Genomic DNA, 25,494 nt, shown 5'->3' on the forward strand with positions numbered 1-25,494 from the left:
CACAAAACACAATAGTTGTTTACTCCGTACGGAGGAACTAACTAATAGAAACGTGTTGGTTACGTAATTCATGCAAAACCGGCCGACAAATCGTACCGTGTAAACCGGCCTTAATGATTCCTGTACCACTTTCCGAGCCTTGCGAACCCTCAGTCAACTACATCAGTGGTTACTGTTACCAAGGATACGAAATTCAAGGTCAAGTCATTCATGCGTGAAGTTCAATTCAAAACTTGCAAGTTGAATTTGAAACTTGAAAGTCGAATGTGAAATACAGATTTTTCCACTTCAATGTCAAATTCAAAACTTCGATGTCAAATTCAGAACTTGGATGTCAAATTCAAAACTTCGATGTCAAATTAAAAACTTCAATGTTGGATATAAAACTTCGATGTCGAATATGAAAATCAAGAATCAAATTTGACACTTGGATGTCAAATTCCGATGTCGAATTTTGGCGGAGATATAACGCCAAACATTTCTTGCCTGTTAGCAGCAGGTATCAAGTAACTTTTCATAAGAGAGAGACGAGTTAAAATAACATCATCTTCATGGTTTTAAAACAAGCAGCAGCACATCATTTCGCGTTTGTAGTTTCAATTAAACGCCGTGCTTAATCTTAATCTCTCTAATTTTTAGATTTATTTTCCCTCGAAACCAGACCTCTCCAACTAATCACAAGTTTTGCATGATAAATTATTGCTCATAGTAGTGAGAATGGTCACTTATGCAATGTCCATCAGCGACTGGGCTTAACTTTATTTACTGATAATCACATGCAGCTAGCTAATTACCATATACGCCTACGCTGACGACGAAACTCCAACAAATTTATAACGTGGTCTGCTACAGGAATCCCACGTAAAAAGTCAATCGAGTCTAGGCTGTCGTTCCAAAAGTGCAATTCGAGTGGAAGTTCTGAGTACTGCTCACATGATCAATCAGAAATATAAACTAAGCGATCCCAAGTGCCCTTTCCAATGGAAAAGGATAGATTTTTGCCAGAGTACTTTCAAACACCGAGCGACGATTGTGCATTTGTTACTCGTTCTGTCAACGAAAGATCGAGTGGGAAATTTCTCTTTTACATCTTCATCGAATGTAAATGTTTTCTTGACGTTTTATAAGGAAACACTTGAATATATTTTGGAAAGATCAGACCAAGGAACAATCTGACAGCAAACCTTTTATAGCCAACAGGAGTAGCTTGCTTTTAGACCCTCAATGTGAACACATATCAGTTTAAATGATGAAATGGTATATGAAATAAATCATATATGAACTGCAGATATGAAATCAAGTGACTATGATCTTCGCAGTTATGAACGCAATTTTTACAATTGCGTAGGAATGAGTCAATGATGAAATGGTATATGAAATAAATCATATATGATTTATTTCATATACCATTTAATCATTGATTCATTCCTCACGGGACCATTAGAACCCACAAATGACCAGGTCCCTACGTCAGTGGCTTTATAGCTCAGTTGGTTAGAGCGTCGCACCGGAATCCCGAGGTCACAGGTTCAAACCCCGTTGAAGTCCTGAATTTTTCAGGCTTCTCTACGCAATTGTAAAAATTGCGTTTATGACTGCGAAGATCATAGCTTCACTTGACATATCAGTTTGCTAAGCAATGGTAGATTATATACTTATTACTGCAATTTTCTTCTGCGGAATCTGACCTTCAAGCGCAAAGCTCCAAACTGTGTTTTGGCTTCCGTCAATCAAATTTCCCAACATAGCCCGGAAGATCGACTTCGCCTCCGGAAAGTGAAGTGGAGTTTTTGTTTAGTTCACAGTTCTAATACTATTATGATATCTTTGTAGAGGTTCTTCAGTAAAAAGATGCGTACATATTCCATCGATTTCCATAAGCGTCGAGTTCGGATGTACGAATGTACCAAAGACGCTGATTGGTAGGTTATGTCATGCATCAATTAATTTCGTTTGATTGATGGAAGCCAAAACGCAGTTTGGCCGTTGGCTCCTGAAGATGAGTTCCGCAGAATTATGAAAATCGCAGTAATCGAGTGAGACTCGATATCATACTTGCGGACTGAGAGCAAAGTGACAGGTGGCAACCTCAACCCGACTAACTCAGTCAGTAAGGGCTTCGTCCGGTATGACTCAATAGGCAAAGCTTTAGTTTTCTTCACGGTATTCTGCTTCCGAAGGTTGTGTTCGCTACTTTCTCTAATAATATGCCGGCGTAGTTTCGTATTTATCGAAGTTCTTTCTAACGGTCACATGTTATTACTTTGTTCTCTCTCTAGGTTCTCAATGTTGATTTTAACGATATCACATTTTTGCTGTATCGCATTGCTTACAATTTTTTCGTTCAAATTGTAACGTTCCATTAGCCAAAGAACATTGCTTGTAACACCCTGATGAAGAAAGGCAGTGCCTTTTGAGATATTGGTAAATCCAACAGATATTCCTTAACTGTTTGACCTGCATTTCACTTCTCGTTTGTTAAAATAGTTATACCCTGATTAGATCCTCGCCAGAATCCGGTGCTTCTTTTTTTGTTACGTTGGTCCTTGCTGCTACAATTTAATTAAACAACGAAAAAACAGCAAGGAAGAAAATTGTTGCTACCAAGCTACCAACAATCTAGTTCTGACGACTCTTTTCGGACCGGCTCAGGTTAACTCCTTCGACTTTGACTTGCAAGTTGCATCGGGCATTTTACGAGACCAGGAAGCCCATGACTAGGAGCCTCCCAATGCATTATATCGTTGAGTCAACCTTTGCGCTTATCTTTCTATTTTTAGAACTAATCCTTCAGCAGGAGACTCACATTTACAACAATTTACATCAATTTGCGCAATTTGCATACATTGTTTTTTGCTATTTTTGTCTTTGTTCCACAATAACTTTACTCAGTAGGAATAAAACGCAAACTGAATAATAATCACTTCTGATGATGTATGTTGTAACATACGAAACGTTAAGTTTATGAAAGTTATGCAGTTCAAGCAAATGTTTGTAACCGCTGTTTGCGTTTTATTCCTATTGAAACTAAAATGGCCCAAGTCAAAAAACTTTATTCTGATTGGAGAGTAATGTGAAGTGCTAGATTTCTATCCCATATGAACCATGTGAGCGTTAGCCCTACTGATGGAAATGGGCCCACACAAGGACAGAGAAAAACTCTGACCAGGGTGGGAATTGAATTCCCACCCTGGTCAGAGTTTTTCTCTGTCCTTGTGTGGGTCCATTTCCATCAGTAGGGCTAACGCTCACATGGTTCATATGGGATAGAAATCTAGCACTTCACATTACCCTCTATTCAGTTAACTCTGTTTAAAATATAAGTGCTACACGGCCGGCGTTTGTATAAACGTAACCTTTTCTTTATTCTGATTGGCCATTCTAAACAGTGTGTGCAGAGCCGAAGAACTCGTGTCGTTCTAAAAATAGAAAGATACGAGCAAAGGTTGACTCATAGGGCTTGTATGGGAGAGGCAAGCTCCTACTCATGCGCTCCTGACTAGACTTGGTGAGAGCATCGCTTTTGCACGAAGACAGGACCTATTTCAGGCATGGATGCTACGTGGGAGGCCTGGAACCGATTAATTGCAAAACCATGTCGAAGCACAAATATGGCGGCCCCCGAGGAGTGGTATATTGAGGAAGAAGGGTGCCTTAAATTCAGTGGCCGGCCAATCTCAGTCACTTTTTCACCTCCGTCAAACTGCTTCATCTGCACGCTTGAAGATGGAACAGTTGAAGTCGTGGATGCACGATCCAATCTACAATTGAAGCGGACAACACAGGCAGGTTAGTTGTGTTAAGTAAGAATGCGGTATTTTGTGGGTGTTCGCAGCTGTAATCTCAAAGCTTGGGGTGGGCTTTTCAAATTCGTGGTCAGTTTAATATATAGGAGTGCTTAAATTTACTTTTAGTTATTACCTTTCAGGGAAAACGATGTTCACTTCGCTAGAAATCGACCTCCATGCTCTTATATAGGTTCAATTAGATTCTTGGGAAATTTGTATTTCATCATTTCCTGAAAGTCCATCTTTGTGTGGAAAACCATTGATCGTAATACATCCAGAAACCAGTTACTTTTAGATCGATTCACATATGATCTAGCTGAATGGCTGAAATTGATTTTTCGTGTAAAGGTTAAAAAATGTCAATTGTTGTTTGAGCTTATGTCCAGTACATTGGTAGTATACATAGTGCTTCATAGATTTTTTTGCAAGGGTCGCACATGGGTCGCGCATTGTTAGTCATTTTGATTGTGACAATTTTTGTTTATTGTTGGCCATTAAAAGGTAAAGTTTGAGCTGTGGGGCTGTTCACTGAACTAAATGCTCTTCATTATTATTGTTTATTGTTTATTGTTACACATAAAACTCTGAGGAATACATGAGAACAGCCAAAGCCGGAGGCTTAAATCGCATATGGTCAGCAAACATAATTTGAAAAATTTGCATGAAAAAAATAAAGTAAAAGAATAATGAAAGACAAGTTTTAATGCAATGTGACATTTGCTACAACAGGGGCTCTTAATTTTTAATCTGGCCCTTTTATTAAAAATGTGGGTATCCTAATAATATAATTTTGATTGTTTATCTGACAATTTGTGTAAAGTTGTCTTGTTGGAATAAACTTAAACCAACTGCATGAATTTTTGGATAAATTCCATTATAGACGATCAAAAAGGAACCTCTGTGCTCTGCGATGAAGTAGTGAAGATTGAAATAAATAAGAACATATGGTAGCCTTGCCTTAAATGATTTTGTTATTGTGAGTAAGGGGTCTACCATTTAGGCCTTCAAGCTGTCTGACAGCTGGTCACCTTCACTTAAAATGACACAACTGCCATTCATATGTATGAAATGTCATAATTTCTCTGCAATGCATTGACCTTCATGTAGTACAGGATGGATATGTTGTGATTCAAAATTTTTCCTGGTTCAAAATCTTTTTAAACCAGTTTAATTTTGATTTTCAGATCATGATAATGAATATTAGACAAAGAAAAATCAATATAAAACTGGTTTGAAAAATATTAAACCAAGAAAAAAATTTGAATCCCAACAGGTATAATACAATTTTGTAAGTGACCACCTCCCAGATGGCTCAATAGATCAGTTGGTAGATGCAAGTACAGTGCAATTACATGGTCATCGGTTCAAATCTAGTTCATACCTGGAGATTTTCAGGCATCTTTGTAGCTTTTCAAGTTACTACATTCACTGTGATGATCATCATCACTTAGATAATTTGTTTTAACACTGCTAGCATATTGGGATTTTCAAACTTGTACAATAGTTTTAATTCGAAAACAGCCAAACTGGATGTGATGATAAGAGGATTGGCAAGTGTGATACAGAGTTGGAGGGGTGACAAACAGATCATTAATTTTTTCATGATATTATGTGGATGGGACTGTCAGAAAGGTCTTCTTTTTTCAAAAATGTCTCTGATTGGGTACTGGGATTGTCATTAGGGAGTTAAGCACATGACGGTTTTAGAGACATGGACAGCAAACTGAAGTGAGATATTTCCCCTTTTAAATTGTCTTCAAACCACATTTGCTAAGTATCTCTTCATCATTAAAAGTGATTACTTAAAAAATCTGGGAGACACCAATTTCCTAGCATGCGAACGGTTCTCTTCCAGTTGCTGCCCGCATCTCAAAATTATAGCGTGCTTAAGTTCCCCATGACAGGTACATGCACAATGTAAGAGCTATTGGGAATGCTATTGCAGTTGATCTCTGCCTTTTGTTCATAGTAAGCAATGGACCACTACAGTGTAGATTTTGTCCTGAAGTGGAAAAGCTTTTCTTAACAAATGGATCAGTTTCTGGACTGAGAAAGGATCTCAATGGCATCCTGCTGCTGGACAGCATTTTACAACCTCCTCTTGAAGGGGCTTCCTCCGAAGAAGTGGTACTAGAAGTCACTCTGTCAGATGTAAGTCAATTTTTATCTTTCTGTTGTCTCTGATATATCTGTTTATCTGTCTGTGATTCAGTGAGTCCCTCATTCAATGAGAACCGGTCACATACATGTAGTCATTCTGATGTCTCAGTCTCTTTTCAAGTGGCTCGGTGCAACTATTTCCAATACTGACTTTCTGTCATTGAGACCATTAGTCAGTCAAAATTATTTTTTACCACAATTGCTTGGAATCTCACAATCTGATTGGCTAATTTGCCATTGTCGATGAAAGTCTAGACAACGCTGTATGCATCATGTTCATGTCATTTTGTCACGCAGTGTAATAGCCAATCAGGAACGCTCATTTTGGGAAATAAACCAATCATATTGCGAGAAAGTTATAAACAACGCTTGCTCATTCTTTGAGTCATGATTTTGGTCACGCTCTGAAATAAAAACTTTCTTTGGCGTTGAATATTGTGGTAAAAAACAATCGAAAGTGGTTCAGCGTTGTCTGTACTCTTATCGACAACGATATTCGTCATCACAGTTGTCAAAATTTGTTGTGGACTCACTCGGCTGCTCCTCGTTGTTTTGTTTTGTTTTAATGAACTTCAAGGTAAATAGACCTTATTGGAGTTGAGCCTGTAGAAAACGACATGCAAAAGGGGCTTAATGATCAATTTGATACAAAATGACTCCTTAGCCTCGTTTATGTGGCAAAACCGCTGATAACTCTGATAAGGGCTATTACATGTAAGTAGCGTGAGACTCTTCATCAGAGAAAATTTAGGAATTGCGAGTTGTTGAGTGTTTTATATGGGAGATGGTCCAGGAGCAGCTTTGCCACTGGTGAAACTCTGGTGGTATAAATAGTTCCACTACAAACTGCTAAAAACCCACCATTCCTCAATACAAAGGTCTAGTGCTTAAAACTTCAGCTTTTAAATTGTTATCACTGTGGTGCAATAACCTTTATCAACTTATTTGATAATTTGAAATTTTCATGTCTTATTTCCCACTGATATGGCATGAGAGTGTCGTTAGAAACCGATCCCTTTCTCTTGAAGTTTGGTAACCGACATTTTTCACTATGTAAGCTTGCTTCTTATCATGTGTTAATACATGATTACAGCAGCATTTGGAAGAAAAAAATATTGACATGAAAAAAAAAGACATCCTCGCTGTTAGTGATGTGGTAGTCTAGAGGTTAAGTGAAGGGGTTATTAATCAAACGTTTCCAGGTTCTAGTTCTGCGAGGCCAGATATTTGGGTTGGGCTAAGAAAAAAACATGTTCATTTCCCGTGATCCCTATCAAGCTTTCAGTGTCCCAAATGAACAATAATACTTCACTTGGAGCAAATGGACAATTAAGAATAATCCTTCAATTGAGGGATACTTGGTTGTCATTATCATTGCATCATCATCATCATCTTCATCGTCATAGTCATCATAAGCTATGAACCTTGAGTAATCCAATGGGACAGATACACGTAAAACCAGTTTACATTTGCAAACAGTAACACATAAAGGATTTTCAACTCAGGGTACTGAAGAGAAATCCATTTTGGTGGTTGGACTTGAACTTGATCCATCCAAATAGAAATCCACTATCTTAAACCCAGCCAACAGCACCACCCCTCATTTTGCTCATTTCTTTGGTCATTGTGCATTTGTGTTTGTTCATTCATTCATTTGTTTGCAAGCTCACTCCTCACTTGCTTGCTCACTTATCCACTCAGTCAGTCACTTGCGCATCCAGTCAGTAGACAAGTAACAGACATCTCATGGCATTCAAAATTACATTCTAATGTTGCCAGTCATCGTCAGTCACCAAATCAATGTTGCTTGAGTCAATAGCGTGATCAAGAAACTACAGTAATAATTAAACATAATATGTATTCAACCAATCTGGGATAAGAGAACTATTCATGGGCATGTGGCCTTAAAACATAAGAATAACTCAAGGATTATGTGTGAATGTAGGAGTATTTGTTATTTATTGTCAGGCTCTTCAGTTAATATCGGCCATGGATTTATACATATCCGAGAGCGAAGACCGCCTAACTGTGGAATGTATCGAGAAATTACAGTGTTCACTGAAAGAGGAAGCAGACAAGGCACAGTTGCTTTTGAATTCCAGCCATGATAAGGCAGTCAAGGTACAATTTTTGTAGTGATGGACATTTCTCAAAATTCTTTTTGTTTTGGATGATGTGAGAGAATTTCTATTATTGGACCATCATTACGGTTTAGAAAACAGTCCTAAGAAAATACACACGCTGATTGGTTGAAAATCATGTTTCTATAACTCGATGGAGAACTAGCACGAGCTGTTGACGTAGTGATGGTGCGAGCAAAGAGATGTTACATTTTGATGATTAGAATTAACAAGTTGTTTTCCTTTTTCTTGTCGAGTTGTTTTCTAAAAGAAATAGAAAACATGTACTCCGTGTTTCTATTGAGTTATAGAAACGCTCATGAAAGTTTGGGAGAACTCGAAAAAGCTGTGGAAACACTCGCCTGCGGTTCGTGTCCCCACTACATTTCTCGTTCTTCCAAACTTTCCCTCTTGTTTCTATAACTTGATAGAAACACGGTACATGTTTTCTATTTCTTAAATGTCATTTGGGTTTGGTAAAGCTTGTCCTTTGAAATCCTTTGAAAGGAAGTGGTGGTCATAAGAATAAAAAAGCTGTACATACAGGGGATACCATAGTTTCAGGAAAAGTTTGGAGGTACAACTGTAAATCACGGGGATTACTAAACCACGAAATAGCGAAACACCAAAACCGTGAAACGGTGAAAGAAAGGACCAAAACACCATGTATGACCCCCCCCCCCCATACATTGAATAATAACTGACAAAGGTTGTATTTGAGATTAAACATCGTTTTAGGCCTAATTAGGCCTAAAAAGTTATTGCTCCTAATCTCAGTCTTAATCTGAATCCTAATCTTAATCTCAATGAATTAGGAGCAATAAATAATTTAGGCCTAATTAGGCCTACAACGATATTTAATCTCAAATCCAACCTTTGTTGGTTAGTATTCAATGTATGGTGGGTTCATACATGGTGTTTTGGTGTTTCAGTGTTTCGCTGTTTCGTGGTTTAGTAATGTCTGTAAATCACTCTAACGAGTTGGTTCAAGTTGCTACTGGTACATTTGTAACTCAAGGAAAGACAGTACATGGCATCTGACAGGATGCGGCGATGCGGATCCGCATAATTCACTGAAATCTGCATCTTCCGCATAATTCCGATATTACCGCATAATTCCGATATTTTCCGCAAAAAACAGAAGAAAAACCTGATATTAGTGATAAAGCAGCTCCTTAACATCCTCAAAAACATAAAAGCCGAAGAAATTGACTGTTTTGAAACGCTTATTTTCCTGAACATTGAAGAAAACACACCATTTCGTTCGCAAGATGAAAGTTCGTAAGAAAGATCGTAAGCAGTTTCTGCGCATTTTTTCGCCAATGAGCCTGGACACTAGTTTTTCTTCCTACAATGCTTTCCATTGGACGAGAAACAGTTACACTTCAGCAAATGACGTGACTGATAAGAAACTAAGTCAATGCAACCTCGTTCCCAGGGTCCTCTGAGGTTGAAGTCAATGATCGAGGGAATGGATCGCGCTCCAAAGGTATTACAATTTTGCTCCATTATCTCCAAATTGAAACAAAATTCATGACGAGAAACAAAATAATTTTTTTATCGCTTTATATATTTTACCAAAAGTCACAAATGCGATTGTATTGGTTGCAATTTCGATTACGGATTTACTGTAAGCATGTAAATACATTGGATGGGCCTAATTATTAGTTTTATAACTTGTTTAAAGTTCCGCATAATCCGGTGTAATTTCCGCATAATCAACGCATGTTTCCGCATAATATGGCCAAAAATTTCCGTGTAATCTTTAATTTTTTTCCGCATCCTATCAGAAGCCATGACAGTATAAACAATAAATATCATTGCTAGGTTAGACATAAAAACAAAAGGTTGTTATTATTTTAATAAAACGACGAAACCTTTGAGTTTATAAAACATGTTTTGAGAGAAACTTTTTCCATCATCGCTTTGTATTCGGATGACAGAAGTTTCTGTCGAAACATGTTTTATAAACTCAAAGGTTTCATGGTTTTCTTAAAATTCTTTACTTGTCTGCTACTACATTTGTTTCAAGACTTTATATTTTGTTATTATTTCTTTTATTTTCATCTCATTTATTAAAGTGGTGCACTTGTCAGCTGAAGTATCCATGCAGTGATTTGGATGCTGCATTCATTGACTTGATTGAACACCTGGAAAAAAGTCACAAAAATCACGCTGCCCTTCCTGTGGCATCGGCTGTAAGTTCAAGGACAAAGTATCTTCTTGGTGGAGGACAGAAGTCCCATTTGTTTTTAGAAGCAGAGCGAAGAAAGACATTCGTGTCTTGGCCACACAAAGAATACAGGTTTGTTGAACCGACCATTCATAACTGCAAGGACCATAGCTTCACTTGATTACATATCCATAGTTCAATATATGATTTATTTCATTTATCATTTCGTTCATTGATTCATTCATCACAGAAACATATGAACCCACAAATGACCAGATCCCAACATCAGTGGCTTCATAGCTCAGTTGGTTGGCATCGCGAGGTCACGTGTTCAAACCCTGTCGAAGTCCTGAATTTTTCCGGCTTCTCTATGCAATTGCTAAAATTGCAATCATAACTGCGAGGATCGTAGCTTCACTTGATTTCATATCCACGGTTCAATATACGATTTATTTTATGTATTGTTTCGTTCGTTGGTTCATTCTGTTGTTTATGTAGTTTATTCTGTGAGTTTTATAACAGATCTAAGTGAGTTTGTTACAATCATCATTATCAGCAGTTAAGCAAGTACCACCTTTTGAACCAAGAAGATGTACAATAATATTTGAAACAAGTCTACATATGTGTTATACTTGTTGTGTGGAATGTGTCAAAGTGAATTTAACCTATTTATGCATGAAACAGCCCCGTTTATGAGTAAAACTGTATGGTGTTTGAACTGTTGTAAAATCTGTAAATCCCACACTCAGGACTGAAAGGGTTATTATAAAATAATTAGGATAGTAGGCGCACTCCCATTGGTCAATAGCTGTGTTTAGATGAGAGTATGTAAACACAGCTGTGACATCACATGAATTTGGATTGGTTATGACTGTTTTGTCGGATGCTCGTTTTTATTGGCTGGTAGGAAATCAGAACATGTATCAAGAAAATCTGTTTCAATCAAGAAGTAAACAAAACAGAATATTCCTTCATTTGTCTAATTATTTTTGAGTAATAATTATAAAAGCAATAGAGGACTTTTTTCTGTGTTTACGTAGCCTCAGCTAAGCACTCAGGGTCTTGGGAGAATTCTCGACAGTTTACATGTACATGTACAATGTACTGTATGCAAACCCTCAACTTTAGATGAGGCTATGTAAACACAGAAAAAAAAATCCTCTATTCCTTAAAAATAAAATAAATGGCACAAGGATGGTGCCTTCATATTGGTGCTGAGCATAATTATGTTCTCCACATCTGGAGATACTCGGGTTTTCTATGGGTGGTGCTTACTAATACAGCGCTATTTTTGTGCTGTTTAAAACTATAATATTTCGTAGCTAATACACTCGAAAAAACAGAGACACAGGACTTAAACACAACAACTCACAGCTTTTTAATATCCGAATACACACAAACTTTTACACGAGCCTCTCCGTATATGGGCATGCCCAAATATGGCAATTGAACAAGAAAGGCCCAAAATACTACAAAAACCATGCGGAGAAAGCAGAACTTAGCAAGTGGTTTTGGTGTCCAAAAAGAAAATTGGGGGTGACCATGCATTTTTCAGAGATAATAATTATTATTAATCTTTAATTCGGAAAGAACATCATACATTGCTTTGTATTATAAAACCTTTTTACAAATATTGTTGATTATCTTTGTGCTTGATTACTTCAATTTTCTTTTTGGATTTCAGTAACAGTAAGTCTTGTTAAGATCTTTATTTTCTGCATATTCATAGACCGTGCAAAATACCTTTGAGCTACTATGCACTGATTGATTGCAAATAAATTTTAAATTTTATTTCTTGAATCATATTTTAATCTTTCTAATTTTTTTTCTTCTTTTAAGATGGGCATATCCTGAAGCAATGGCAAAGGCTGGTTTTTATCACCAGGTCAGTTTTTGGACTAAGAGTCACCATTTGTCACATTGAAAAAGAGCAGGGTTAGGAAAGTGCTTTATTCATACAATGTTCCCATGGCAACTCACTCTTTTCCAGTCCCCACCCACTTGATTTCAATATGTATGTACATGACTGTATACTATTGACCAGTCTCCAGATACCAGTAATGGTAAGTCCTTTGGGCACAGAGAAAGTATTTATTATTTTATTGTTTTCCTTTAGCCCACCAACCGTGGAGATGACAGAGCTCTTTGTTTCACTTGTAATGTGTGTTTAGTTTGCTGGGAGCCAACAGATGAACCATGGTGAGCAATAGATGCATGGATGTTGCTGAATAATTTCTAAGGTTCCTAGCCAGGTTTTAAAAAATAAACCACTGTCAGGGACAGATGTAATGAGAGACTACTGGTGGCCTTTGGAAACATTGGCCTGTACTTCTTGAAAACTGATATCTCATTTTTAAAATGGTTCTTGGAGATGTTCGTCATTTTGGCTATATTGAAGTTGATTTGCCTACACCCTAGAAGATGTTTTGCCTGCACACAAGACACACAGTCAGGAAGTTGGATCAAAATTCAATGAGTGGTCAGAATGGGTCTTGAATCTCCTTTAGCACTGGGAATCCACTTCCTCTTTGACCTTACAATAAAAAATGGTGGAAGCTAAGATTTTGTTTGTTGTATATTTTACTTTTCACTATAGGTCAGAACACGAACGCCACTGTCCGGAGTGTTCATTTGTGAGGGGTGACCACACCAAGAATGTCCCTATGTCTGGTAAGCGAACATATATCGTGATGGATCATGCATTTAAAAATGTACATGTGAAAAGGACCTAGCAGGGCATTATACAAGATCTATCAGTCAGTAATCTATTAGACCCGTGGGTGCCCAAGCATAGGATAGCTTTGAGAGGGTGATAGCCCTATCATGCAATGGCATTATTTGATAGGGAAGAGAACTTTCAACCACAGAGATGTTCTGCAGAAGAGATAGCAAGAGCTGATGTAAGGTCCATTGTAAACCCTTCAGGTAACCTCATAAATACCAAAAAAAAGAATAATTTGTTGTTGTAAATGGTTCTTTTCTTTGTTTCATTTTCAGTATCACTGGCCACAGCTCTTGCCTATGGCCACGAAGGAACCCAAATCAAAGTAAGCATTTCTGTATTGCCAGCTTGATTCCAAAGCAATCTTTTTTGTTTTCAGTGTTAGTCAAATTGCATGTGTCATTTCCTTATTGGCTGAGACTTAAACTGACTTCCTTTGCCGACTTACCAACTGTGTTTGTAGGTTTTGACTTTCAAGTCAACAGAAGCTGGTTATAATAATATTTTTGAAGTACAGTCAGACTTATGCGTTTTGCATGTGCCATTATCTCCGGTAATTAGTGCAGCTGAAGATTCTCTTGTTGTGATTTTCTTTAAAAGTGAATACTTCTGCTTAGTAGAGGCAATGTCCATTTCAGGAGTTCTACTGTAAGATACTTGATATGTAGACTTAATTGTACTGTAGGCCTTTTTTTCTTGATCTTTTTATTTTATAATAGCTCATCAGTGACAGCTCCTGTTCTCATTATATTGCTGCATGCAGTGAAGGAGGACAAGTTATTATCTGGGACATTCAAGAAGAGCTTAAGGTTTGGAAATGAAACAGTGGCCAGTTGCAAATGACTTTCTGTTACACTTGGTCTGTTACTACATGAACAGAGTATTTTTGTTGATTAATTTTCTTTATTATTATTATTGTCATCATCATCACTAACACCACCACCACCACCACCACCACCACCCCTATCATCATCATCATCATCATTGTCATCGTCATCGTCATCGTCATCGTCATCGTCATCATCACCGTCGTCGTCGTCATCGTCGTCATCGTCATCGTCATCGTCATCGTCATCGTCATCGTCATCGTCATCGTCATCGTCATCGTCATCGTCATCGTCATCGTCATCATCGTCATCGTCATCATCATCATCATCACCACCATCACCACCACTGTCACTACCATCATCATTGACACTGTCATCTACGTTTCCCAAGATTAATGAAATCTAAAAATTTGGCCTGATATAATAAAGCTAGTTACAACAGTGTTGTAAAACATAGTTAATGGAGCGTGACTCGTTAGAGCTATCCTCTATATAATTATTGTCACGTTTTTTCATAAACATTACGCAACGCAAACAAGACATGAATGGACTCCTATATTTTAACAATTCGAACGGACTTCCTTTATCCTTGTCTTAATTAATACTGTCTGCTTACAGTTATAATTATTAGATGGTACTTTAGTCACCATTGGTTTAGTCCCAGACATTAGTCTCAGTATAAAAGGTCTAGTAAAGCTCAAACTATCACTCTGTGAGCTCTTTAGTTTACTGTAAGGAGCACCTTTACCATTTATGAATTTTCTTCCCACCCTCCCTCCCTTCGGAGGTTAAGTTTAATAAATTTTGGGTTCACCTCGGTACACGCTTCTGTGTTTTTTCATGCTATACCTTTTTACGCTCTCTATCTGCCTTTGTTCTTGATCGATCCAGCACATGCCGGCGGAGTCGGCCCATAGTGCAGGGGAGATAAGTAGGCTTGAGCTATTTTTACTGCCTACAGTCTTTCCATTTTTGCACGATGCTGGCCGGAGGTTTAGCTCATAGTGCCGTGGAGAGTAAAGCTTGTATATCATTATTTGGCTTTTACCAGCCTACAACTTGTCCGAATGGCGCGGTTTGCCTTGTGCGCCGGGGAGATAAGTTCAGGCCTTTAGTCACGCTACGGAAGTCGTCTGCCACGCCAATCGTGGAGCTGTGTTCCCCCCTTTTACCCCAACGTTGTCTCATGTGTTTTGTCATTTTAGAGTGTCTTAAATATAAATACCCATGAGAACTTCGACATAAACTCATATTTGCCCGATATCTTGTTGTAGGCATCTTGAATCTAGCATGTAAATGAACTTACTTTGCTCGCATGATTTTCAATGCCTTCAAATGGAGTTATGATCCTTTTTATAAAAAGCAAGTGTTTCACACATTAATTTTTTGCTTTTGTTCCTGTAATCAACGTGGAAACAAGTGGACTGAGCACTAAATGGAACTGTCTTTTGCTCCTCCTTGAAATTTGTTCTTAGGAACCCAAATCTGCTTAATTGGGAACTAAAGTTCCCCGTCGCAGCAATTCGGAACTCAAAGTAAAAATGGCTAGTTGGGCCCCTATAAGAGCGATGCGTATAGATTATTTTTACACATCCATAATTATGGGGGAGTTCAGGGGTGAATGAGTAACTAACTAAAGTGTAAGTCTAGGGAATTAAAGAAACAATCTGTTTCTTTGTCCCATTTATTCCTTGTACGTCTCTCTCTCTCTCAACTTTAGATCCACTCGGAGTTTCAAGTGAAGCTTCCAGCTGAAGCAGTCGGAAACCAAGATGGTAATTCATCAATCAACTCGGGCCCCCCAACAAGCTTTGTTGCATGGGCAGAACCAGAGAATGAAGAGCTTAACACTGTTTCAAAAGAGCAGGAAAGTAATTTGAAAAGTCAAAATGAGCCTGTGGAGATCGGAAGTGATTTTAGTGACATCCACGAAACAGGGACAATAAAACCCGATTATTCTACCGATGAAAACCACTCTAGCCAAGGTTTGCAGTTAGTTTGTAATAGGCCATTTCCGAGTTCATACCTGCCTCCTCTTCAAGGCGAGTCTAAGTGCGAAGTTTTTGTTATGAAAATTAGTTTTTATTCATATGTAAAGTAGAACTAATTACCATCACAAAAACTTCGCATTTAGACTCGCTTTGAAGAGAAGGCAGACATGAACTCGGAAATGGCCTATTAGTTTTTTTCTTAGAATGATTGCTGATTTTACTCCTTGAACAATGAAATAGTCCAGTGGCCGGTTGGTCGAAGCCTGGTTTGCGCTAACCATTGGTTAAGAGGTATCAAAACCTATAGGTTTCCATGGTATTTAACGCTGGTTAGCGCTAACCTTGCTTCGAGCAACCCAGGCCAGGAGAATAAAGGGAATGACACCAGGGGCCAGTTGCTCTAAGCCTGCTTAGCACTAACCATTAGTTAAGAAGTACCTAAACCTCTAGGTTTCCATGGTATTTAGTGCTGGTTAGCACTAACCAGGCATCCAGCAACCCCGGGCTTGGTAGTGAACAAAACATCACTGAATCCAAAAGTGTTATCACTAGATATCCACAAAAAGGCTTTTTGTCATTGTTGCTAAGTTATGACCAAATTTTGTATAAATGCATGTAGATATTAGAGATGCAGGATGGGAACAGCGGTGAGAGCACTTGCCTCCCTACTAAGTGGCCTGGAGTCGCTGTGGGGACTTGAAGACTTTTTTTTGATACTTAAGTTGAGTTTATGGATTCTTTGCTCTGCTTCAGAAGGGTTGTCTCTAGGTGATCATCTGCAGGGTTTCCCCTCTAATAAGAGATAATTTATTTGATTTGATTTTGTAAATTGGTTTGTTGCCTTCCCAATAATTATTGGCAGAGCATAATAAATAATAGATTTGTTATCATCATCATCATCATCATCCAAATTCACTGTCCTGGTGTTGATAACTTGTGTGGTCTGGATGCTGCTCATCAGGTCCTCGAGACTTCTGGCCTTGGTTGTTCAAAAGGTGGATAGCGCTATCCAACAGATAAACACGAGCAAAACCAATCGAGTTACCCAGTGGATAGTGATTCATCCAGTGGATAACGCTATCTAGCCTTCAAACAACTGGGGCCAGTTGGACAGCACCTTATTCAGTCTGAGAGTGTTTTAATTTAGATCAAAGACCAAACATGTATGTTTACTTCAATCTTGAAACAATCTTTTACAATGCAAACGAAATCTTCTATTCTTGTTTTTGCAGGAAAGAGTGATTGCACAAAAGATGCAAAACATCCAGCACAGCACGACAATAGAGAAAACCTAGTTGTGTGCACAATTTCCATAGTTTGTTCTTGTGGTAAGGATCCTACAATCACTGCGGGGCAAAAATGCCAATCATTCAGACACACAGCAACACTTATATTAGCACTGTCCATTACTTCGTCATCATTGTCCACTGCTGCTCAAACTGATGTCAAGGATGAGGTTTGTTTGAGAACAGAAACTCAAAGTTGTACTTATCTTATGGTTTATGATGTACTAACTGCACAAAGTGAGACTTACACAAAGCCTGTTTTTAATGTGGACAACAGTATTGAGCTTGAGAAGGAAATGATGCTGCAAGATCCGTACACACCGTCTAGCAGCGAAGATGACTGGATGTATGAACAAATAACACCAGCTTTATCAGACACACTTCATTCTTCCGTACTGCAAAAGTTTGCTGAAGCCATGTCTGGCGAGGAGAATAGTGGCAAAAACAAAAATAAGAAATCAAAGGAAGAATCACATAAAGCAACAAAACTTGTTCAATGTTTAGACTTATCAGAAATTTGCAAGGGTCAACATTGCAAGGTTTCAGAGATTGTTCCATTTGGCAATGGTCAGAATCTCTTGGTGAATCTTGTTTGTTCTGGTTCCAGTGATAATAAAACAGATCTTGCTTCAAATGATGTAACTTGCAATGAAGCAAAAATTGCTGAGCAAGCTTCTTTAAATCATCAAAAAGAAGAAATTTTACTGGCAGGAAGTGGAAATCAAAAAACGTTTTTGTGTAATCACAGTTTGAACCAAACCAAACTGGCAGTGTACAGAATTCTTTGTTGTAATGGAGAAAGAACGCTGTCATGTAAACCACTTCGAACAAAACAGTTTTCTGCATCAGATGGTATACTAAGGAATTTGGTTGTTCTACCTGTGGAAACACATCCTCTTTTAATTGACTCAGACATCCATATTGAAGAGCCAGAAGCTGAACTCTCTTCAGCCAGTCAACTTTTCGTTGGTGCTGCAAATTGCAACGTTATTGTGATGCATGCAAACTCTCTGGATGTTCTGTGTAAGTTTACAGCTGGGAATGAGATATTGCATGTTTTGAACTGTCCAGGAATGGATTGCTTTTGTGCATGTACAAGAGATGGCAAGATGCATTTTCTTGGATTAAGAAACCAGCTTCCTACTGAAACAGATTTAGGTGCTGTGGAGTGTGATTGGACAAATGACGTTTCAGAGATATCCCCAGGTGGGACTGCGTCACAACCAGGTACAGTCAAGTGTCATGCAGGGCTCCCCACCAATCCCACTTGGATACTCTTTGGATAATCTGTCATTAATTAATACACTGTAGTCACCCCCTTAAAGGGGAAGTATGCGTAAGTTGTGCAATCAAATTACTTTGAAACGTTTTCAAGTAGAGTGTTAGTATTAGAAAAAAGTAGGGACTGTCATGTTGGTATGTGTAAGTTACCAAACTTTATCTTTAAACCAGAGGAAAGAAGTTCTGCAATGAAAATTGTTTTATGCTTAAAAAAAAAATTATCAGAGAAAACTGAAAAATTTTCCTATAGTTGCCATGAAGAATACATAATTACTGTGACATGTTTGGGTTACCCCATAGTGATATTTCTTGTTTACAAACATTGACGTCACATTTCTGTAGACATTCAAATTTGCCAACCACAGAGCAAAAGAAATCATTGTTTCAACAGCCAATTAGGTTCTGGTTGGCATAATTATAAATTAAACAATGGGTGACATCACAAGAAACGTTGCTATTGTTCTGCCAAAAGGAGCTTTTGTATAGTGAAAAAAAGAGCCACAGTAATGATATGTGTAAATTTGGAAACAAGAATAACCAATCATTAATCTTACAATGTAGGTTTGAAAGAATCTGTTGTTAATTACAGTAACTATATTAGACCTAATCAATGTTGTATCCAATTCAAACCCTTCGGGAATAAAACGTTTTGTTCCAGGTATTTCCATATCATTTAAATATGAATGGACAATTAATTATCATGCAAATACAATACACAAGGAATCTTAAGCCGACTAAGGTCTATTTAGGGAAAAAAGTAGCCGACTTGTCTGAGTGAAGTACTGGGTAGCTTGGCACCCTTTTCGTTAGGTGTTGATTCTTATTGAAACCACTCAATAGTGGTCAGGTATTCTGAAGGCACTCCACCTGTTTGATCAAGCAATAGAGACCTTTAGCACTGGGGTTTTCGTGCAGCAAACCGCAAACCGTGGTTTGGGGTTAGTCGTTTGTTGTTAGAGGTTAGCTGGATTTTGAACTTTAGCAAGCTGTTCCTGTTATTTACATCGGCGCTGCCATCTGGAACTTTCCATTGCTACAACTGCTCTCAAATCAAACAGCTCAAATTCTCCCAAAACATATATTATTTTGATCTTCAAAATTGTTCCCAATAGATAGCAAACAGATGAAACAACATGACTGATATGGTCAAACGGGATGTCTGATTGATCTCTCGCTATAAAATGCTGTCGTAAATCACTTACTGCAAGAATGGTGCCTTGAAGTTGAAACTCAAACTGCAGACTGCAAACGTGATGGCAAGGACAATATCATGTGATTTCCCGAAGTTTGCGGGTTCGCGGGATTCTCCTTGAAAAAATTGTTGCTAAAGGTCTCTAATAATAATGGAACTACTCCTAATAAAAGCTACCACTACTACTACTAAAAGCCAAAAAGCCAGGGACTGGTCAGCATGTCGATATCTCTGGCCGGTATGGGTTGAAGACCTTTGTTAAATTGTAGCTGCCAATAAGAATATTTTTATATATTAAAATAAAATGTCATCAAAATAATGCAATCTAAACAAAATGAAATTGAGCCACAAGTCATTGTTTTTTTTTTCCATTCTTGTAGCAGTTGCTCTTAGTCCTGACAGACCCATCAGTCTAGATTCCCTGATTTCTCTGGTTCAGCTGACAGAATTTGTGACACTTATGCCACGGTTTACAGCTTCAGTACCTTCCTCTTGGTTTGAAGTTCAACAGGACCAGCAGCGACTCCATCAGCACACCTTGTTGGACCCTGTGTTGCACACCAGAACATGGAAACTCCGATCGGACAATAGCAGGTAAAATTACCAGGGCTTCTGATATTCCCCAAGGGAGCTACAGCATATTTCACAAAATAAACATTGTACATGTACATTGATTGCTTACGACTGTATGCTTTTTTTGCGCCTAGTTCGATATAGTAGCTTGTGTAAGCCATCGCCACTGAAGGCATCATAATGATTATAGAGTGTTTTAAGTCAGCTAAGCTTCTCGGCTTGTGTATTTCACAGGACTTGATGTGGGCTACTCACTGTTACTATATTTATTTATTACAGAGAGAAAAGCCAATTGCAGACTGTAATCTTTAAGGAAACTAAACAAAATTAATGCTGTGTTTTTGCAGACAAATTAAATTGTTACCCTCTACTATCACACATAAAACAGTACAAGTGCATTCCTCTTTTACATTTGGATGGTTTTCTAATTCTCAAAATGACTGAAGTCAAACCCCTCTCCTCAAAAGAAAACCTCCAGCAAGGTGCAGTCTTTGGATTGGAAAAATCAGAGCATTATCTCAAGTTAGAAAAAAATTAAAATGCTTGAGGGTCTAAAAACAACAGCCTTTGACATTTTTTGATTTTTCTATTTTTCTTCTTGTATTTTTGCCTGTTTTATACTTGTATTAAAATTTAGATAGACGTATGGGGTATTCTATATACTGCATAAATTTACATATACCGGTAGTTACATTGTAACATGGTGAAATATTAAAGATCAAAGAAAAATTGCATAATTTGCAGTGCAATAGACTTCTGCTTCTCTCCAATGCCATGAAATTTGCTATAGGTGCCATGCAATTTTCATGAAATATCAGAAGCCCTGAAGTTATAGGAAAGACCAGTAGGTTTTTCATTCACATAACCGAAAAAAAACATCCAAATAATTATTTTCCCTTCTTTTTTTAAAAAATGTATTTTATTTACGTTCCTTACATAGGTACAATCTTACATCACATATCCCTTACACAATACTAGTATACCATACCTTCACACTAGTTTTTTTAAAATTATATACATCTACATTGATCTTAGTATGATAACTGACAAAAAATGATAAAAGGAACTTTCACATTATTTTCATACTATCTTTCACAGAACTTTACATAGTACAGTATGTTCATACTCACTTACACATTCACACATACACGTAATAAGTTAAGTCCTGAAAGCGACTCCAAGCGGCCTTATGTTTCTCTTCTTAGTAACCTTAGTGTCGTGTTTTCCCTTCTTTATCCTTCCTTTGTTATTACATTACATCAATTTCTCTTTCTTTTTGCAGCTATCTGGCTAAGGAAAAAGTTGTGGAGCTTGTGCTCCCAAGATATTGCCATGTAGGTCATGTTGATATCAGGTTTTCCTTGAGTCCCATGACAACGCAACCAACGACCAACGTTTATCTCCTGAAGCCTACTTACCCAAGCTCATTCAAATCCAACAACAAGGCCTTTGCTCCATCATTAGCTGAAAACCAGAAGAAAGGAATCTTGTCTTCTGCACAAGAGCAAGACACCATCATATGTGGCCCTGTGAATTTGAAGTTAGGACTTGACAGCACTGGACGGCATGGCCGTGTGTCGTTGGCAAGTCCGCACCTGATCAAGTCTAGTAGCAGAATTCTGCTAATTGTGTTTGACAGTTGTGGAACCAGTGAAGACCTCTCTGAAGTATCCATAACTGTGACAAGATTCAAAAACAATTCACCACCAGACTGTCATAAATTGAGGAGCAGTTTACTGGAGGGTAGCGTTACTCAACTACTTGATATCGTTGTGGGTTCAAAGCCAGTGCAAGGTGCCATTAGAGTCAATGATGGCAGGAAACTGGCCCTTGAGCTTCTGTGTTGGATGGCTGGTGTTTGGCTCAACTGTAATACCAGGTAGTTTTACAAATCCTCTTGAAAAATTAAAAGCATTTCCTTTTTCTGGCAAGACCAGCTGTCATAAAGTACCTTGCAGGAGCAGGCATAGCTCAGTTGGTTTGTACACGGCTTTTGGAGCAAGAGGTCGCCAGTTTGATCTCGGAGACTTCAATGTCTGTTTTGAATTTCTTGTGATCCATGTTGCTATAGCTTTAAATACCCATAAAATGCAGCACTGACAGGGCTGACAGAGAAGGGTGCACCGTTGGCTTCCAGTGATACAGTACCAGCCTTGTACCTGAAGCAACTACCGATGTTAAATAAAGTGACTTTACCTTGACATTCTCTTTTACATGTTTAAGTACAGAAAAAAAAGATGTTTTCTTTTTCTGCTATCTTATCATTTGTTTTCTAGGGATACCACAGACAATGTCATGGTTCTTGAGGTAGAATCTTATCTACCTAAGTTGATTCACACATGCTATCTTTCCTGTGGTCGAAGTATTGCTCACAAATGTACCCGTATGCTTATGATGTGCGCAAGGTATGCTGATGAACCTGTTTTGAAGATCTTTTTCTCACTTATTCTCACCACAATTATTATTGATGCTATCACCCCCAAAGTTGCCCCCATTGGCGCATAAAATTGTCACCTGTTAATGCACCTGCAAGCGAGGAAACATTAATGCAGAAACATTGTTTGCCGAAATGTTTCTTTGGCCCGCAAACGAGGAAACATTTGCAGAGGAAGCAAATTTTGCCTCTGCAACAAATGTTTCTGGGGCCGCAGATGGGGAAATATTTGCTTCTGCAACAAAGTTTCCTCACGTGCAGGCGCCTTTAGACAGAGTAAAATATACAAGTGTGCATCTTGATAGGGAAGGGGTTAAACTTTTTCAGGACATGAAGATTTTTATTTCGTTTTTGGTAGTTTATATGCATAACAGGGCACAAAATCAGCTTTTTTTCTCAAGGAGACATTTGGCTCCTAAATTTTTTAAGGTGGTCGCCAAGTCCATAAAGTTAGTAGCCAATTTTTTCTCAGAAACAAAAAAGAGCTATATGAAAGATGCATCAAAAAGTGCATTCTCAGCAAAATGGACACTTAACTTCACAATGTACAATGCAGCTTTTAAAAAAATCAAAGATGTCGTAAGATGAAGTGTTTGCCGCAATTTTGCACCCATTTATCTAGCTGAAAGCTTTTATATAATAATTATTGCATAGTTTATAAAGGTAGGATGTATGGAACCCAAAGAGTTCTGGTTGCCAACGTGGCAACTACCTTTTGAATCTTGGTTTCAAGGACGGTAAACATAGGCGCATTGGTGACTGTATCGGATGCAATTTTGTGCCCTGCATAGTAAACAGATCCACCCAGAAGAATCTTTGGAAATGCACGTACATGTATGTTCAAGTGCTATTCTTTCATTCAAAATCGGCAGTGTTACTTGAGTGTGTGGCCAAAAGGTCATGTGATATTGGTTTGTGACTTCACACGACCACCCATAGTGCAGTGAAACCTGTGAAAAGTGAAGGTCAACATTGTGTGGCTGGAGCTTCAAATCAACAGAGTTGTGGAAATAGCAGCTACACATCTGGAATCTGCATGCATCTATTTCCTACTGACCTGAAAATTAGGGCACAATGGTTGAATTTTGTTCAATGGCGCCATGTTGATTTCCTATTTGGTATTACAACTATATTCATGCACTCTTTTAAAATCAGCTTGGAAATAAAATCTTAAAGACTAACAGTGCAGAGTAGTTAAACATTGGTAGTCTTATCCATCCCAGCCTGAAGTGGGTATTGTTGTGATTTGAAGCTGCCCTTAAGCAAGGTAAGGATTAAGAGTGCATTTTAACAAATTACACTTCCTTGGTTTTTCGTTTTGTTGTTGTCCTTTAGGAAAGCTGTTGCACACAGATCAACAACAAACTCAACATCATCTTTCAGGAGGTCTCTTCTGGATGCAATTCTAGATGTTCTGAGAAAAACACCATGTGCGTTGTCTTCTGGAGCAGTTCATTGGGTCTTTAAGTTACTCACTGGGTTCGCAGCCCAGGCAAATGCTACACTCACCAGCTTTGTTTGCTTGGAATTGCTGGAATTTTTATCTACAAAGCTCAGCACTGCCAGATTTCCTGAGCATCTTGTTTTACGATCAAGGTACACACAAGTAAAAGCTGTCATAATTATTAATTTTAGGTTTAATGAACCGCAGTTTTGTCTCTCAATAAGGATTTTCCTGAAAGTACTTATCAGGTATTGTTGGGAGGGGAGAGAAGCCTGCATCATTTCAATGCCTGGATTCTCTTTAATAAGCACTGCCTTGAAATTCAGAACTCCATACAAGATGGAATTTAAAGATAAAGTGGGGAAATGTCTGAATACTGGTTATATCGCATTACTTTTTTTACGGTGTAGGTATGGATTGTATGGCTGTCCATTGGACCCTGTCCTGTTCAATGCTGTGCCACAGACTTCAACCAGCCAGCAGAATTCACCCATTGCCAGTAACCTTGTCATGCCTTCTTTAACCCAGAAAGGTGTTCCTCCACCTTCCACCGTAAGTTTTACTTCAGAGCAAGAGTCGTGGAGCAGTGCAAGTTCCTCACTAGCTTGTCAGGGTCTTTTAGAAGTACAACCCCTTCATTTTGTTTGCTGTTCAACAAGTGATGGAGCACGGATTGAGAGGGCTGATGTCTCACAAGTCACAAACAGTTTGGGTCCCACAGGAGCTTCTACTATACCTTTGGTGTCATCTGGCGCACCCATGCCACTGCCTGCTCCCCTTCCCACAGTCTCAGCTTCTCTAGCTGCCCTGGAACAAGAGTTGCAGATGCTAAAGGTAAGAACCATTGGAATTGAAGTTGTTGCATTTAGTGGGAACCTTTTAATGTGTAGAATGCAGTGACAACACAAACTAGACTCTTTGCAAAAATTATTAAGTTTTACTCCCTGGGATCAGTGGGTTAAAGAGGACATAGTTCTTGTTGGTTGACTCCTGAATTCCCCCCCCCCCCCCCCCTGCCCCTCCCTCCCTTAACTGACAAGTAAAATCTCACTCCCAGTGGTCAATTGGTTAAATTACCATATGGTCCATCTGCCCTGTGGACTTAGTCTCACATCCTCATTTCTCCCTCTGTTTGACTTAACATAATAGAAATAGGCATCTGGAACGTGCGTGTGGCCAATGTCACTGCCGACTGGTTGGCTCACTTGGTTGAGCATCGGCCTACTGTGCAGGAGGTTGCAGGATCAAGACTGCAGCCGGGCCAACTCTCAGGGTCTTTCAATCACTGAGGAGAGGGTTGCACCATCTGCAAACTCTCTAATCCTCTCGGATAAGGACGATAAACCATAAGCCCCCGTTTAACAACCCTGTGGGATGTAAAAGAACCCACACGCTATTCACAAAGAGTAGGGCATGGATTTCTCAACTTGTTGTGGTCTGTCCTCTATAGTCCAGCTAGAGGGCCATAAATCAGAAAAAAGATTAATGGCATCTCTGTGTCTA

General features: G+C 38.5%; 1 protein-coding gene across 2 annotated transcripts in view; it reads left to right on the top strand.

Annotated features, from left to right (window-relative positions):
• The first annotated feature begins 3,595 nt into the window (after positions 1-3,595).
• LOC138025207 (baculoviral IAP repeat-containing protein 6-like) overlaps positions 3,596-25,494 on the top strand; it is a 64,852-nt gene continuing 42,953 nt past the window's right edge. For both annotated transcript variants that reach the window (XM_068872412.1, XM_068872413.1), the window contains exons 1-16: positions 3,596-3,789; positions 5,758-5,939; positions 7,917-8,069; positions 10,150-10,373; positions 12,081-12,126; positions 12,358-12,440; positions 12,838-12,911; positions 13,239-13,288; positions 13,683-13,772; positions 15,511-15,775; positions 17,014-18,294; positions 19,921-20,134; positions 21,396-21,992; positions 22,390-22,518; positions 23,883-24,143; positions 24,402-24,825. In XM_068872412.1, coding sequence (XP_068728513.1) covers positions 3,612-3,789; positions 5,758-5,939; positions 7,917-8,069; positions 10,150-10,373; positions 12,081-12,126; positions 12,358-12,440; positions 12,838-12,911; positions 13,239-13,288; positions 13,683-13,772; positions 15,511-15,775; positions 17,014-18,294; positions 19,921-20,134; positions 21,396-21,992; positions 22,390-22,518; positions 23,883-24,143; positions 24,402-24,825 — 4,251 coding nt within the window. In that variant the 5' untranslated portion in view covers positions 3,596-3,611. The remainder of the gene's footprint in view (positions 3,790-5,757; positions 5,940-7,916; positions 8,070-10,149; positions 10,374-12,080; positions 12,127-12,357; positions 12,441-12,837; positions 12,912-13,238; positions 13,289-13,682; positions 13,773-15,510; positions 15,776-17,013; positions 18,295-19,920; positions 20,135-21,395; positions 21,993-22,389; positions 22,519-23,882; positions 24,144-24,401; positions 24,826-25,494) is intronic.

The sequence above is a fragment of the Montipora capricornis genome, chromosome 12, assembly GCF_036669925.1.
Source record: "Montipora capricornis isolate CH-2021 chromosome 12, ASM3666992v2, whole genome shotgun sequence".
Classification (NCBI taxonomy): Eukaryota; Metazoa; Cnidaria; class Anthozoa; order Scleractinia; family Acroporidae; genus Montipora; species Montipora capricornis.